Source organism: Myripristis murdjan, chromosome 11 (genome assembly GCF_902150065.1).
Source record: "Myripristis murdjan chromosome 11, fMyrMur1.1, whole genome shotgun sequence".
NCBI classification, from domain to species: domain Eukaryota; kingdom Metazoa; phylum Chordata; class Actinopteri; order Holocentriformes; family Holocentridae; genus Myripristis; species Myripristis murdjan.
In genome coordinates, this window is record NC_043990.1 from 9,999,455 (window position 1) to 10,011,810 (window position 12,356).

The following is a 12,356-nucleotide window of genomic DNA, read 5'->3' on the forward strand; positions in this document are numbered from 1 at the left end:
ACTACTACTACTACTACTACTTCTACTACTACCATTACTACTACTACTACCAACTACTACCACCACCACCACCACCACTACTACTACTACTTCTACTACTACCATTACTACTACCATTACCACTACTACTACTACTACCACTACCATTACTAGTACCATTACTACTACTACTACTACTACTACGACCACCACCACTACTACTACTACTACTACTACTACTACTAATATAAATAATAATAATAATAGTAAACAGATTGTATTTATTGTCATTGTTGCCATTGCAGTGTATAGTGTTTCCTCTGCTGGAGAAGCTGTCATGTGCTAACATTTGTATTTCCCAGAAATTTAAATAACACGTGTTGTCCACCAAATAATAATAATAATAATAATAATAATAATAATAATGATGATGATGATGATAAATTTTAGTGACTTGCTCAAAGCCCATGTCAGACATCTACATCTAGATATAAACCAAACAGACAACTCACCGTAATTGTGGACATAAGTGCACTTTTTGAAAACTGTATTTCTCCTCACAAAATATTGGGTGGGTTTGGAAAAAGTGTGGGAATCTGCGCCAACACCAAATGCTGCACCATGTACTGAAAACGTCATTACTGTGCTTTGTGGTCATTTAAGTGAAGTGTATCTGATTCAAATAACATGGGTGATTTGTGTAAATAAACACGTGTAATGCTGCCTGACATTATCAAAAATTATAAAATATATTTGTTTCTTGCAGCCTCCATTTTTATAAAGAAAGAAACCAACACAAATGGCCTCAAGATTGCATTTTAGGTTTCATCCAAAATTCAATTAGTCTGTTATAAATATGCTATCCTGCAGGAGGATGCATGAATTAGATTTTCCTACATGTAATGAAACAACCTCTTGATCAAATCATTAGTGTTGTACAAAACAAATGAGGCAGATTTATGAAAACATGAGTTTATTGATCGCAGACAAATACACAACTTAAATGCCGTAGTTCTGTAGCAAGGCTGGGGTCAGTTTACTTCAGGGAGTTTACTTAGGGCAAGGATCTTATTCTAAATCAATTTACTTTGGTTTGATTCTCAATTTTAAATTTATTTCCAAAGTGAGCGGCCTGAAGGTGACCTGACCCCAGCCCTGCTGAGTCGGATGCTGCAGTGATGTCAAGAGAAAAACAGGAAACGCTGCTGAGAGAATAATAAATGGAGGATAATGAAAAAAAACCTGATAAAATGTCTGATATAAGCAGAGCAGAGCAGGAAAGTATTTGTAATTTGACGATCACAGTCGCTGTGCAGATCAGCCACTTTCACTGTTTGTAGAAAAGAAAACAAACTGGCAGAGATGAGAACTTTATCTTCAGGTTGGAATTTCTCTAAATATCACGAAAGTAAATTGTCTCTGAGTGTCTCAATCATGTCTTTAAGAAAATATTTCATATGCATGCCTATATACATTATAAAAAACAGAATAACCCTTCATTGCCTATATCATCTTGAACATTATAATGAAAGTTGTATATGGATATTATTGGACTGCTGATTGAGTTTAGGAGCTCCAGCGAGGATCCGGGCTTCACATGATCGGGCAGCTCTCCATTCTGGCTCCACTCTGACAGAGAGAGAATAAAAAAATAAAATAAAATAAAATTAGTGGCTATAACATGTAACATTCACCTAACTATTGACGTTTTATTGTAAGATCATTATACAGAAAAAGAGAATTCTTGGTAGTAAAATTGTTAATAAACAATTTTGTAAAAGACAGAAGATAACTTATTTCCTAGGGTTGATAAAATGGTAATATATAATAACATAAACCATATATATTTTAGAAATACTGGATCACAAATTTGCATTGATGATCATATTTTTTCCCTGTGCAACTGATAGATTTCTCATTTTTCTAGTTATTGATTATTAGCTTATAAGCATAATGCATGATTCAGAAAAGGTTAGAAATGAGGAGGAAAATAATAAAACATGACATTTCAGATTCTCTTGGAAGCCGGTGGATAAGGATTTTCCAAAAAGCATCATATTTTTGTTGATTCAAAAAAATGAATATGATTTGGCAGAAAATTTTCAGAGAGAGAATGAATATAAAGAAACCAACACTTATCATGTAACACTTGTGAAGGTTAAAGTTAGGCATTAGGATTTGGGTTAGCCTCAAGGAGTGGCTGAATTTGTTCCTCCTTCCTGTTTATGTCATGAAACCTGAATGCGGCCATGTTTGTGCTGTGCGGCGTGCAGGGCCCACCTTGCGAGGCGTGCTGGTGCTGATCACGTAGGAGTGAGGGAGGAGGCCCTCGGAGATGCCACCGCTGCGAAAGGAGCGGGAGGCCGAGGACACGGAGCAGTTGCTGGACTTGTCTGAGGGAAGGCCGCAGGAGCCGCACACCACCGTCCGGCTGCGCAGGTTGTACTCGCTGTCCCCGCAGGTGCTGTGGGCCACCTGCACAGGTACACACACACATTCAGCTGTTGTGTTGAGGGCTCAAAGGAAATCTGCCCGCATGGCCAGGGCGACGACACTGATGGTGCTTTTCAACTGGCTTGGAAAGTTGATACCAGTAATAAGCCTTATTTACTATCTTTGTATGAACATAGTTTTTTATAACTAGGATAAAAACACATATTTATACATAATGCACATATTTTTTTAAAATTTCTAATGCACATATTTCTTATTTCTTTTTCTATTTCTTATTATTTCTTTTAGGCTTATAATATATTCCTCTCTTGAGAATTTGAGAAACTTGAATTGACCCAGTTTCCCCTCAGGGATCAATAAAGTATATCTGATTCTTATTCCGGTATCAGTATTTTTAGGCTGCAGCCACCAGTACCTGATATGTTGCACCACTGATCAATAACCTCTTGTCTGACCATGGTTATGCATATTGCACACGTGTCAGTTGAGTCTACAGGGTCCTCACTTCAGTTTAGAGACACTTTTTACTGTCACTGTGGTAGATTTTTACAGCACAACTTCTACTTCTACTGCAGTACAACATCAGCAGAGAAACAGTACTTCTACTTGAGTAGAGGTGCAAAGAGTGCGAATTTTAGTCTTGCTCCTTTGAAAAAGCCTCTAGATCATCACAGGAAACTGATAAAATGTGCAATAATATGTTCCGTTATGTTTTGTTACACTGCTATTTTTTTTCATGCCGTTATGTCATATCATGTTATGTCATGTTGTTTTTCTTACCATGTCATCATCATCGTCTTCAAGGTGTGTGCGAGTGACCTTCCTCATTGCCATTTCCTGGATTAAAACAGGGCAGAAGGTTTATTTAGAGTCTTTTCTTGCTGCTGTGGTTCTTCTGCAATCATTTATAATCTTATATAATCTTATATAGTTTGTTACACTTGCGATGCAGCCATAATGAAAGTGTATGCGCTTATGCTGATGTAAATCACCCAGGATCAATATGTATGTGTGTAATCATGTTATTTCTTAATAAAATAGTGCCTCAGTTCTAGGATAAATAAAAGCACCTCTCCGCTGGCGCTGATCAGCGTGGTCTGGAAAACGTCTCCGGTGCCCCAGGTCGGCTGGTTCTTCCACACCAGGTCAGAGGGGGGGTTGTGGCTTCCACCGGCACCAGACGCCCAGATCTTTGAGCGACAGGCGAAAGAGACGAGGTGTCAACAGCTGTGCTCCTCACTGAGACTTGCTGACACAAACCATAAACCAGGTGCTGCTTACCGTGACCCTCTGGCCGGCCTTCATGGTGAACTTGGAGGGGAACTTGAAGGTAATGGCTGCACCATTTCCCACCTGCCGCTTCAGCTGCCAGTTGGCCACGTTCTGGTCCTGCAGAGGCAAATCAAGATGTCAGGAGCTTTTTTTTTGTAATGAAAAATCCTCAATATCAAATGGAAAAGAGACAACAAAGGGAAAAAGTCTGACTTTGTTGAGTTCAGCTTTCTCTGGACGGAGCGCTCTGTGTTGTTTAAAAACACATTTATTTTTCACTCTAAAGTTTTTATCTGTCAACTTCTGTGGGTGAAGGCGTGTAAATATCTGATACCACAATTTCATTTGGGTGAACAGGGTGAATTTACTGCATCTGAATTAGTGGGGATGGGACATTTTTCCCTGTTGCAGCCTCACTTGGTGATTTAGGCTGGAGACAGTTGTATTATCACAGAGAAATCTCACCTGGAGGAACTTTAAAGGTGCACTGTGCAAAATTAACAGCAAAAAAACAGCAACATGGAATTAGGATCAAGTTTAAAGGGGCATCATTTAAACTGACCTTCTGCAATTTTACATCATGCACCTTTAATGTCACAGTGAAATGAAAAATGTTTTTTTCTCACTTTGCTAGAATCATTACTCCCCTCCAGTCAAATAAAACTGCCTCTCTCAAATATTTTCCCCACCACGATATCGCTCCCTCTCTCACCTCGTCTGACTTGTTGCTCAGCCTCACGTATTTCCCATCCAGGTCCACCTCGTCCACGGTGATGCGCCCGCTGGCCGAGGCCTGCTGGGTGATGCGTGTTCGGGCCACGGCGCCCCCCGCGAAGCTGGACGCCTCGCTGTCGGTGTCGTTGGGGCGGCGTCTCTTGGCGGAGGAGCTGTAGTGGACCGTACGGGAATGTGCTCCCGAGGCGGAGGAGCGAGCTCCCGTCCCTCTGGAGGGCGGAGGGCTGGGGGAGAGACGAAGCCTGCAGGGGGAAGACAGGGAGACCCATGACAGAGAGAGAAGTATGTGTGTGTATCAGGGTGTGATGAGATCTAACATTAGTGCACTATGGCTTTTAAACTCTTTCACACCAAGACTCATATTGGGTAAACTTTTTACAAGATTTACAAGCAGAAACAGGTTGTGCAGTCACTGTGGATTTGAGAGACACTGTTGTAAACTACTCCTCCAAACACTTTACAGATTAGGTATTTGCTGTAATAATACAAAAGATTTTTTCTCTCTTGTTTTTGAGGTGTTTTTGCGGTGTCTTTGCATTGCTGTTCCCTGACAATCACCCGTCAATCAAACAGTGTGGCCGGGACTTTGACGTCTTTTATCTTGGATTTTCTACTGAAGGAATTAGAGTTCCTGTAGGTGGCGCTCTTTTCTTTGTGTGCCCACCCATGGCAGTTTCCCCGCTCATGCTAATAAGCCAGTTTCTTCTTCTGTTTATTCCAAACAAATCTCTTTTTCTGTTGCCAGAGATGAACAACACATGACTTCCTGTGCGGAAGAGGATCTGACTGTTTATAGAGCAGCAAATGTAAAAGCTTTCATGAAGCAGTTATAGTATGAATCAGAAAGTATGAATCAGAATGTATGAATCAGAGTATCAATACAGAAATATACTGATATCAAAATATCACACATATTATTACTGTAACTCAGTGGTTTTGAAACTTTTTTTCTCATCAGTTCCCCCTTTCCCTGATTTCTGAATGCAAGAGTCCCCCTTACTTGACTACAACATTTTGCACAGAAAACAGCAACAGAAAACCACGGCTATCATGCAATAAATGACCTTTTGAAGAAACTAACATTACAAATAAGAAATGGTCTGAAAAAGTTGCAGTTAGTGCCTCGGGAGCAGATTTATTTTAACACTTCAGTAAGACGGTGATTTGGGTTTTTTCTTTTGGACTGGTTCTTCTGGTATAGTTTTAGTTTTTAAATCATACTATTATGATCTAAAAATACATTTAGGTCACGGGACAGTCTCTCTCTCTCTCTCTAACCTCTGGTCCGCTAAGCCACATACCTCTGCTCCTCTCCCTCGATCAGTTTCCTGTACGCAGCGATCTCCATGTCCAGGGCCAGCTTGACGTCCAGGAGCTCCTGGTACTCGTCCAGCTGCTGCTGCATCTGCTGCCTCATCTCAGCCATCTCTCGGTCCTTCTCACCCAGCAGGCGGCGGGTGGTGTCCCGCTCTCGAGACAGGGCGTCCTCCAGGTCCCGCACCTTCGCCTCACGGGCCGCCAGCTGAGTTACATACAAAAATCACACAATCACTCTTAGATTAAGCATCAGAATAGGTTTTTAGGCCGAGAATGTTTGCACACACAAGGAATGTGATTCATTGGGTCGCTCGTGTAAATATAACAACACAAAATAATAAACATGTAGTATAATAAAAGTTCAAATGTTGAAATTTAGGGAATAGGTGTCTTTTAGAAGCTGTAACATATAGGAAAGAAAGCAGTGCATATGTAATAATATGCACAAAAATATATGCAGATCCAGCATATATTGCAGTATAGTGTTTGAACGTCCCAAGGGAGAAAAAGACAGCAAAACAAAACAGAAGGAATCTGGACACGTGTTGAATTGTATAAACAGCTGATAAATATTTATAAATATATAACTATACAGCCAGAACGGAGCTGGGAATATAAGTAGTGACTGTATAGGATAGTAATGCAAATGTTGGACCTAAAATGGACCTGCTGTTTGAATTTATTTATATTAAATTTGGTGCACTTAATAGCTTTTAACATTTTTTCTTAATCTTAACATCTGTAAAAGCTTCCTGTGTTATTAAAAACAAAGATGCACCCATGTCAAGTTTGATTTTGCTTTGGAATAAAATTAGAAAAATGTCACACACACCTCTTTTGCTCTGAACCCTGAGAAAGGTACAAGCTCATGGTCACATTATATGGCATTTTGGTTAAAAGCATCTACCAAATGTCTCAATTTGTGAGAGGAACATGGCGGTAAGGTGCGTGGTTCAGGTACCTGTTTCTGCAGCTGGCTGAGCTGAGCAGATGCGGACTCGAGGCGGATCCGGGTCTGCTGGAGCTCCTCGTGGGCGGCTCCCACCAGGTGGCTGCTCCTGTCCGCCGACTGACGAGCGTTCTCCAGCTGACGGAGAGAAACAACACAGTGTGTTAAAAACCTCAACTCTGCATACAAAAACTTGTTTTCAATCAATCAATCAATCAAACTTTATTTATAGAGCACTTTTCATGCCAAAGGAGCAGCCCAAAGTGCTTTACATGAAAACACATAAAAACAATGCAACACATGAAAACTATACAACAAACAATAGACACAAGATATACCCCCCCCCCCCCCCCCCCCCACACACACACACACACACACACACACACAAATGTAAAAACACTAAGGAATTAAAAACACTAAGGAAACGCTATCCTACACTCGCCACTTCGAAGTGAGGAAACACTAGAGAGAAGATAATCCATATTAAAGATTAAAATTCAGTAAATATCAATAAAAATAAATAAATAAATAAAAGTAAATAAAATAAATACAATCCAGTTAAAGGCTAGACTAAATTGGTAAAATAATCAAATAAATAAAATTCAATTGAAAACCAGTCTAAAAAAAAGGTAAAATAAATAAACAGACAAGTAAATAATAAAATAAATAAAATTCAGTTAAAAACCAGACTAAAAGGTCAAAAATAATAAATAAATAAAAAAAAATTGTAGAATAACATTTAATTAAAAGCCATACTAAAAAGGTAGGTCTTGAGTTTGAGTTTTGCATTTCAGAATCATTTGGTGGAACCGCCTCCTCCTGCAAATGAAACACTGTCCATCCAGAGCTGTTTTTAAAGAAGTTTTATGCTCGTTGCACCTGGCTTTCATTGTGTGTTTTAAGAGCTTTAACTTATTTTCACTTTAGTCAAGACTGGGTGTTTTTAAATGTGCTTTATAAATCGTTGGCTTGATCCATGTCCCATACTAAAACTCCCCCCGATCAGCAGTACTGGTTGAAAGTACTTCAAAAAGTGCACATAGAATACAGATGGTGAGTGGACACACAGCCTTTTGCTCAATAAAATCTGCAAAGGCAATTTTTTTATGGATAAATATTGACCACCATGTCCTTTACCGAGATCAACTCAATTGTTCAAGTTATGTTTATTGCCGTACACATAAATCCATCGAGTACCTTAGAATTGTAGGTCTTCTCAATCTCGTCCTTGTACATTTTGATCTGCACTTCATGCTGGTTACGCATCTCCATCAGAGCCTCGGCCAGCTTGCTCTCAAAGTCTTGCTGGTGGCTGTTATCAATCTCAACCATACGAGACTCATGGCGCCGCTTCGTCTCTCTCAGCTCCTGTTGGAGAGGTGCCAACAAATTCAGCGTCACTTACAGGTGCAGCTACCTGGATATGAACTCAACAGGTTCATAAAAGGATGTGAACATAGGAAAAAAAAAGAGAGAGAGAGAAATAGCTGTGACTTTTCTCAGGGAGTCTGACCTCGGAGTAGAGGTTCTTCTGGAACTCCAGCTCCTCTTTGAGGGTCTGGATGCGATTCTCTCCGTCCACCCTCCTCAGCATCTCGTCCTGCAGCTGCTTCTTGGCATCGCTCAAGCTGTTCTCCAGCTGAGAAAGCCAACAGGAGCAGACGAGTGATGCACAAACATCCACATAAGCATGCAGCAGGGCAGTGTGATGCAAAGGGACATCATTTTTCAGGAAAAAGATCCAGGCTCGTAAGTGTAATATAAGGTCGCCAGTTAAACGGCAGCAAAGAAAAGCTGACGATTTTACAAGAGGACTGCAGAGGGAATGAGACCAGATGTTCAGCTGAGTTTTAATCTGGCATGGACTGAGTTTACCTTAGCAACCTGGGCCTTCAGGTCTCTGTTTTCCGCCTCCAGGTTACGCTTCTCTCCCAGGGCTGTGGTCAAAGACGCATCCTTAGAGTTCAGCAAAGCCTCCAGGTCTTTGAGCCTCAGCAGTGCTCCCGCCAAATCAGACTCCTTTTTTGTATTCCTGAGAGACAGAGGAAGGGGCTCGAATGTTAAGTTACATGTTTCTGGATGTCATGATATGTATTTTTATAGGTAGACTGCTGGTTGAGTACTGCAGGAGCTTTAGAGAGCACTTGGATGGAAAAAAATGTATTTTGCAATTTATTTTCCTATACATCGTCAATGGAGAACCAAATGGAAATCGGATTACTACAGTTTCCTTTACATGGTCTGATGCAAAGAAAAAAAAAAGAAAAAGAAAAGGAGTTATTTTTGGACAAGGATGTAGCCTGGAAGACGCAGAAAGAGGGGAAAGGCCCTGGTGTTTCCAATCCTGCGTATGACTCATAGGCCACAGTGATCTTCATCCAGCCTGATGTGTCTGGTAGCCACAAGCCACAGCCGTTGCTGTTTGGCTGAGCTGCTGCTATGGCAACAGCCTGGCCTTGCCAAACACACAACGGCCGTCATCCCAATATTTATGGAAAAATAATGGAGGCAAGCGCGGAGCCCTCTAAACACTGCCACGTATTGTGTGCATAATGAGTACTCTGCCGAAGGAGGAGAGACGGGAAAGAGTTAGTCATCAGGATCTGGATGTGGGAGCACGGGAAGAAAGTTGGGATGGAAGTTTAATGCAAAAACTGCAGTGAGCAATGAGGAGGGTATGCTACCAAGGGAGTGGCCTGGGCTGGGCCGTGGAGCTCGCAGAGTGCAAGCAAACTTTGCACAAGCAGCAGAGCAATGATTTAGAGCGAGCATGATAAAACTCTCATCAAACACCCTCTGACGTGTGCACAATGAACAAACCATATCAGGCTCGCCGGGCTTAGCTGAATAAGAGTTTGTCAAAGATAAAGCGGAGGAAAGGGAGGTTTGAGACGCCTCGAGGCAAATGTTCCCTCACATGATCATGCAAAATAATCTGGATCTTTGCTATCTTTTCATTTTGGCTAGAAAGGGCATATCAGGCCAATTCATTTCTTTTTTTTTATTTTTTTTTTTTTAAATCTTTGACCAAAACCTTTTATGTTCTCCATGTTGCACAATCACAATCTTTGCAACAACTGCAGAGGAAATTATCTTAGATCTTGAAAGCTACTTTGAATTGCAGTCAGAATGTCAGTGCTTTCCAAAGAGGCATGGAAACTTTGACTTTAATTCTGAGCAAAAAAGGGAAACGCAGACAGGGGTGTTAGTAGAAATTCTGGTTCTCCTGACATGATGACCCCCCCCCACCCAGCTCAATCCATGTGATTTAGTTCTGTGCTACCTCTCCTGTCTGATGGCCCCCATTTTTGCCCCTCCCACAGACATAATCCTCCCTTTCCAACTACTGGCAGTGCCCCAGCACACATGTACACAGGACAAACCCAGCGTACTGGAGCTGTTTCTAAATTTGGACCGGGGTGGCACGCTGAAACCCACCTGGCTTTAAGCTCCTTGTAGTCGTCTCGCAGCTTGCCCAGCTCCAGCTGCAGACGTGCGCGCTCCTTGGCCACGGAGTCCAGAGTCTGGCGGGCATCGGCCAGCTCGGTCTCATAGGCGGCCTTCAGGCCCGTCAGCTCGCGGCTGATCTCTGTTTCCGACTCGGTGATGCGCAGACGCAGGCCGGCGTTCTCGGCCTCCAGAGAGCGGACCTTGTCGATGTAGACAGCCAGGCGATCGTTGAGGTTGGACAGGTCCTCCTTCTCCTGAAGCCTCGTGATACGGTTGGGGGACAGGGGTGTGCTCGCACCCCGGGGGGTATTTTTCTGACTTGGTGTTGCCATGGCACCTGTAGGTTATCATGCATCATTATCGCTCTGATATGAGAATCTGAATATCATTTTATGTGCAAGAATTTGTCTTGCTGGTCCACAGATATCTGATGAATTACAGAGCAATGCAGTGCCAATAGGATCTTACATATGGTGCAAGGAGACATTGCAATACAGGCAGTGTATTAATCTACATCCATCACTGAAATTATCAGTAAAGTTCAGAAAACAACCATGGAAAACTTTCTCACCTTTCCCCTTATAAGACATCATTGCCTTTTTGCAGGGAAAGTGAAAGTAATTATAGCTAGGAACCCTCATTTAAGTATAATAAAATGAATAGAGCAAGCTTATAAGAGGACAAAAACATATTTTGCTATGAAACACGCATGATTTTTCAGAATCTGAAGCCATGCCCATACACAAATCAGAGATGAGACATTCTTTCAAGCACAACAAACTGGAGTGATGCAATTTTTACAAACCTCACTGACAGCATGACTCAGTAAAAGTTCCCACAATTAGAAAGACGTAAACACAAAAGACAAATAGCCCAATCAATCTTAAGACACGGGAGGGGTTGTCAGCTCCACCCAAAATGACAGCAATGTCCCTTTACAGAACAATGCCCGTTAAAAGTAAAGTAAAATTTACCTTTTGAACGAGGGTCTAAAGTAGAAAAAAGATATGCTCCGAGGATATCAGACGGGTTTCTGATACTTTCAGTCGTCCTGTAACCTTTGAGCTCCTCTCAGTCCTCCAGTGCTCGTCAGTGTAATACTGTACTGTCTGAAAATCCATCTGTGAGTGCCCATATAGGAAAGAATGAGATGGGAGGAGAGAAAGAGGTTGGCCTCAAGTTTGGCACTGGTTGGTGGTAGCTCTTGCTCTCTCTCTCTCTCTCTCTCCCTCCTTCTCTCCCCCTCCCTCTCCCTCTCTCTCTCTCTCTCTCCCCGTCACCCCTGCTTCTGTGTAATGGGAGTGCAATCTCAAAGCGTGACTGGTCCTGTACCTTAGGAAAGCCCCAAGAAATACTACATGACCCATGCAAAAACGACACAAACTGAAAATAAAGCTACAGCCTCAATGTTGAATCGGACCCATTTTTCCAAGCCTCGCTATTCCAGTAAGTCAGATGCTCTAGGTTGTTTTACATTGTCTTAATTTATGTTGGTCTTATGGTGTGTATAATGTGCTTTTAACAAGATGCTGCAACTTCAGTTTCAGCTCTGCACTCTAAATGACTTTAAAGTGCACATCAAAACATTAATAGGGCTAAAAAGCATAACATGTGTTTAACTATTTTAATGTGTATGCTTTGACGCTGCATATAATTGATGTTTTTGCACTCTGGACGGGGCGAATCCTGTTCTTCTCTCCTCTGCTTTATTAAAAACATACACGCCGTTGCTCAGTGTGCAGTTCACCAGTGACGAGGCTGTTTCAGTGCATTTCTCAGCACATCAACAGAGAATAAACAGAGAATGGGGCACAGCATGTGAGGGGAGGATTGGTGTGACTCAGCCTTCAATGGAAAAAAAAAAAAAAAAACATTTTTGCTGCAGAACAGTGTACAGTGACAAGATTCATGCTGCTTGAAATATTATTGAGTTTAATATTTAAAAAAAAAAAAAAAGAAAAGAAAAGAAAAGGTTTTGCTCTCTGATAGAAGTGATGGCATCAATCACTACTGACATGACATGAGGAGACACATCATCTGGTGGGACCTCATGAGAAAGCTCCAGCCTCTATTTTATTATAAAATACCCTCAAACTGATCTCACACTCATCATGTACTCATTTTAATGCGAGGTTGATTTAATCCGTGGCACCAAAACAACGCATCAATATAAATAGAGCACAACGGTTCATGCGAGGTG

The 12,356-nt window shown here is 41.6% G+C and overlaps 1 protein-coding gene across 1 annotated transcript; it reads right to left on the reverse strand.

Moving 5' to 3' along the window:
* Positions 1 to 960: 960 nt before the first annotated feature.
* Positions 961 to 12,061, reverse strand: LOC115368420 (lamin-A-like). Its single transcript, XM_030064535.1, has 13 exons — positions 11,131 to 12,061; positions 10,145 to 10,493; positions 8,582 to 8,738; positions 8,220 to 8,345; positions 7,904 to 8,074; positions 6,719 to 6,844; positions 5,742 to 5,962; positions 4,418 to 4,682; positions 3,715 to 3,822; positions 3,504 to 3,623; positions 3,214 to 3,270; positions 2,260 to 2,454; positions 961 to 1,608 (listed from the first exon to the last, which is right to left on the reverse strand). Exons 2-13 carry the CDS (start codon positions 10,486 to 10,488, stop codon positions 1,573 to 1,575), a joined length of 1,926 nt encoding a protein of 641 aa, XP_029920395.1. The 5' UTR covers positions 10,489 to 10,493; positions 11,131 to 12,061; the 3' UTR covers positions 961 to 1,572.
* Positions 12,062 to 12,356: the final 295 nt, after the last annotated feature.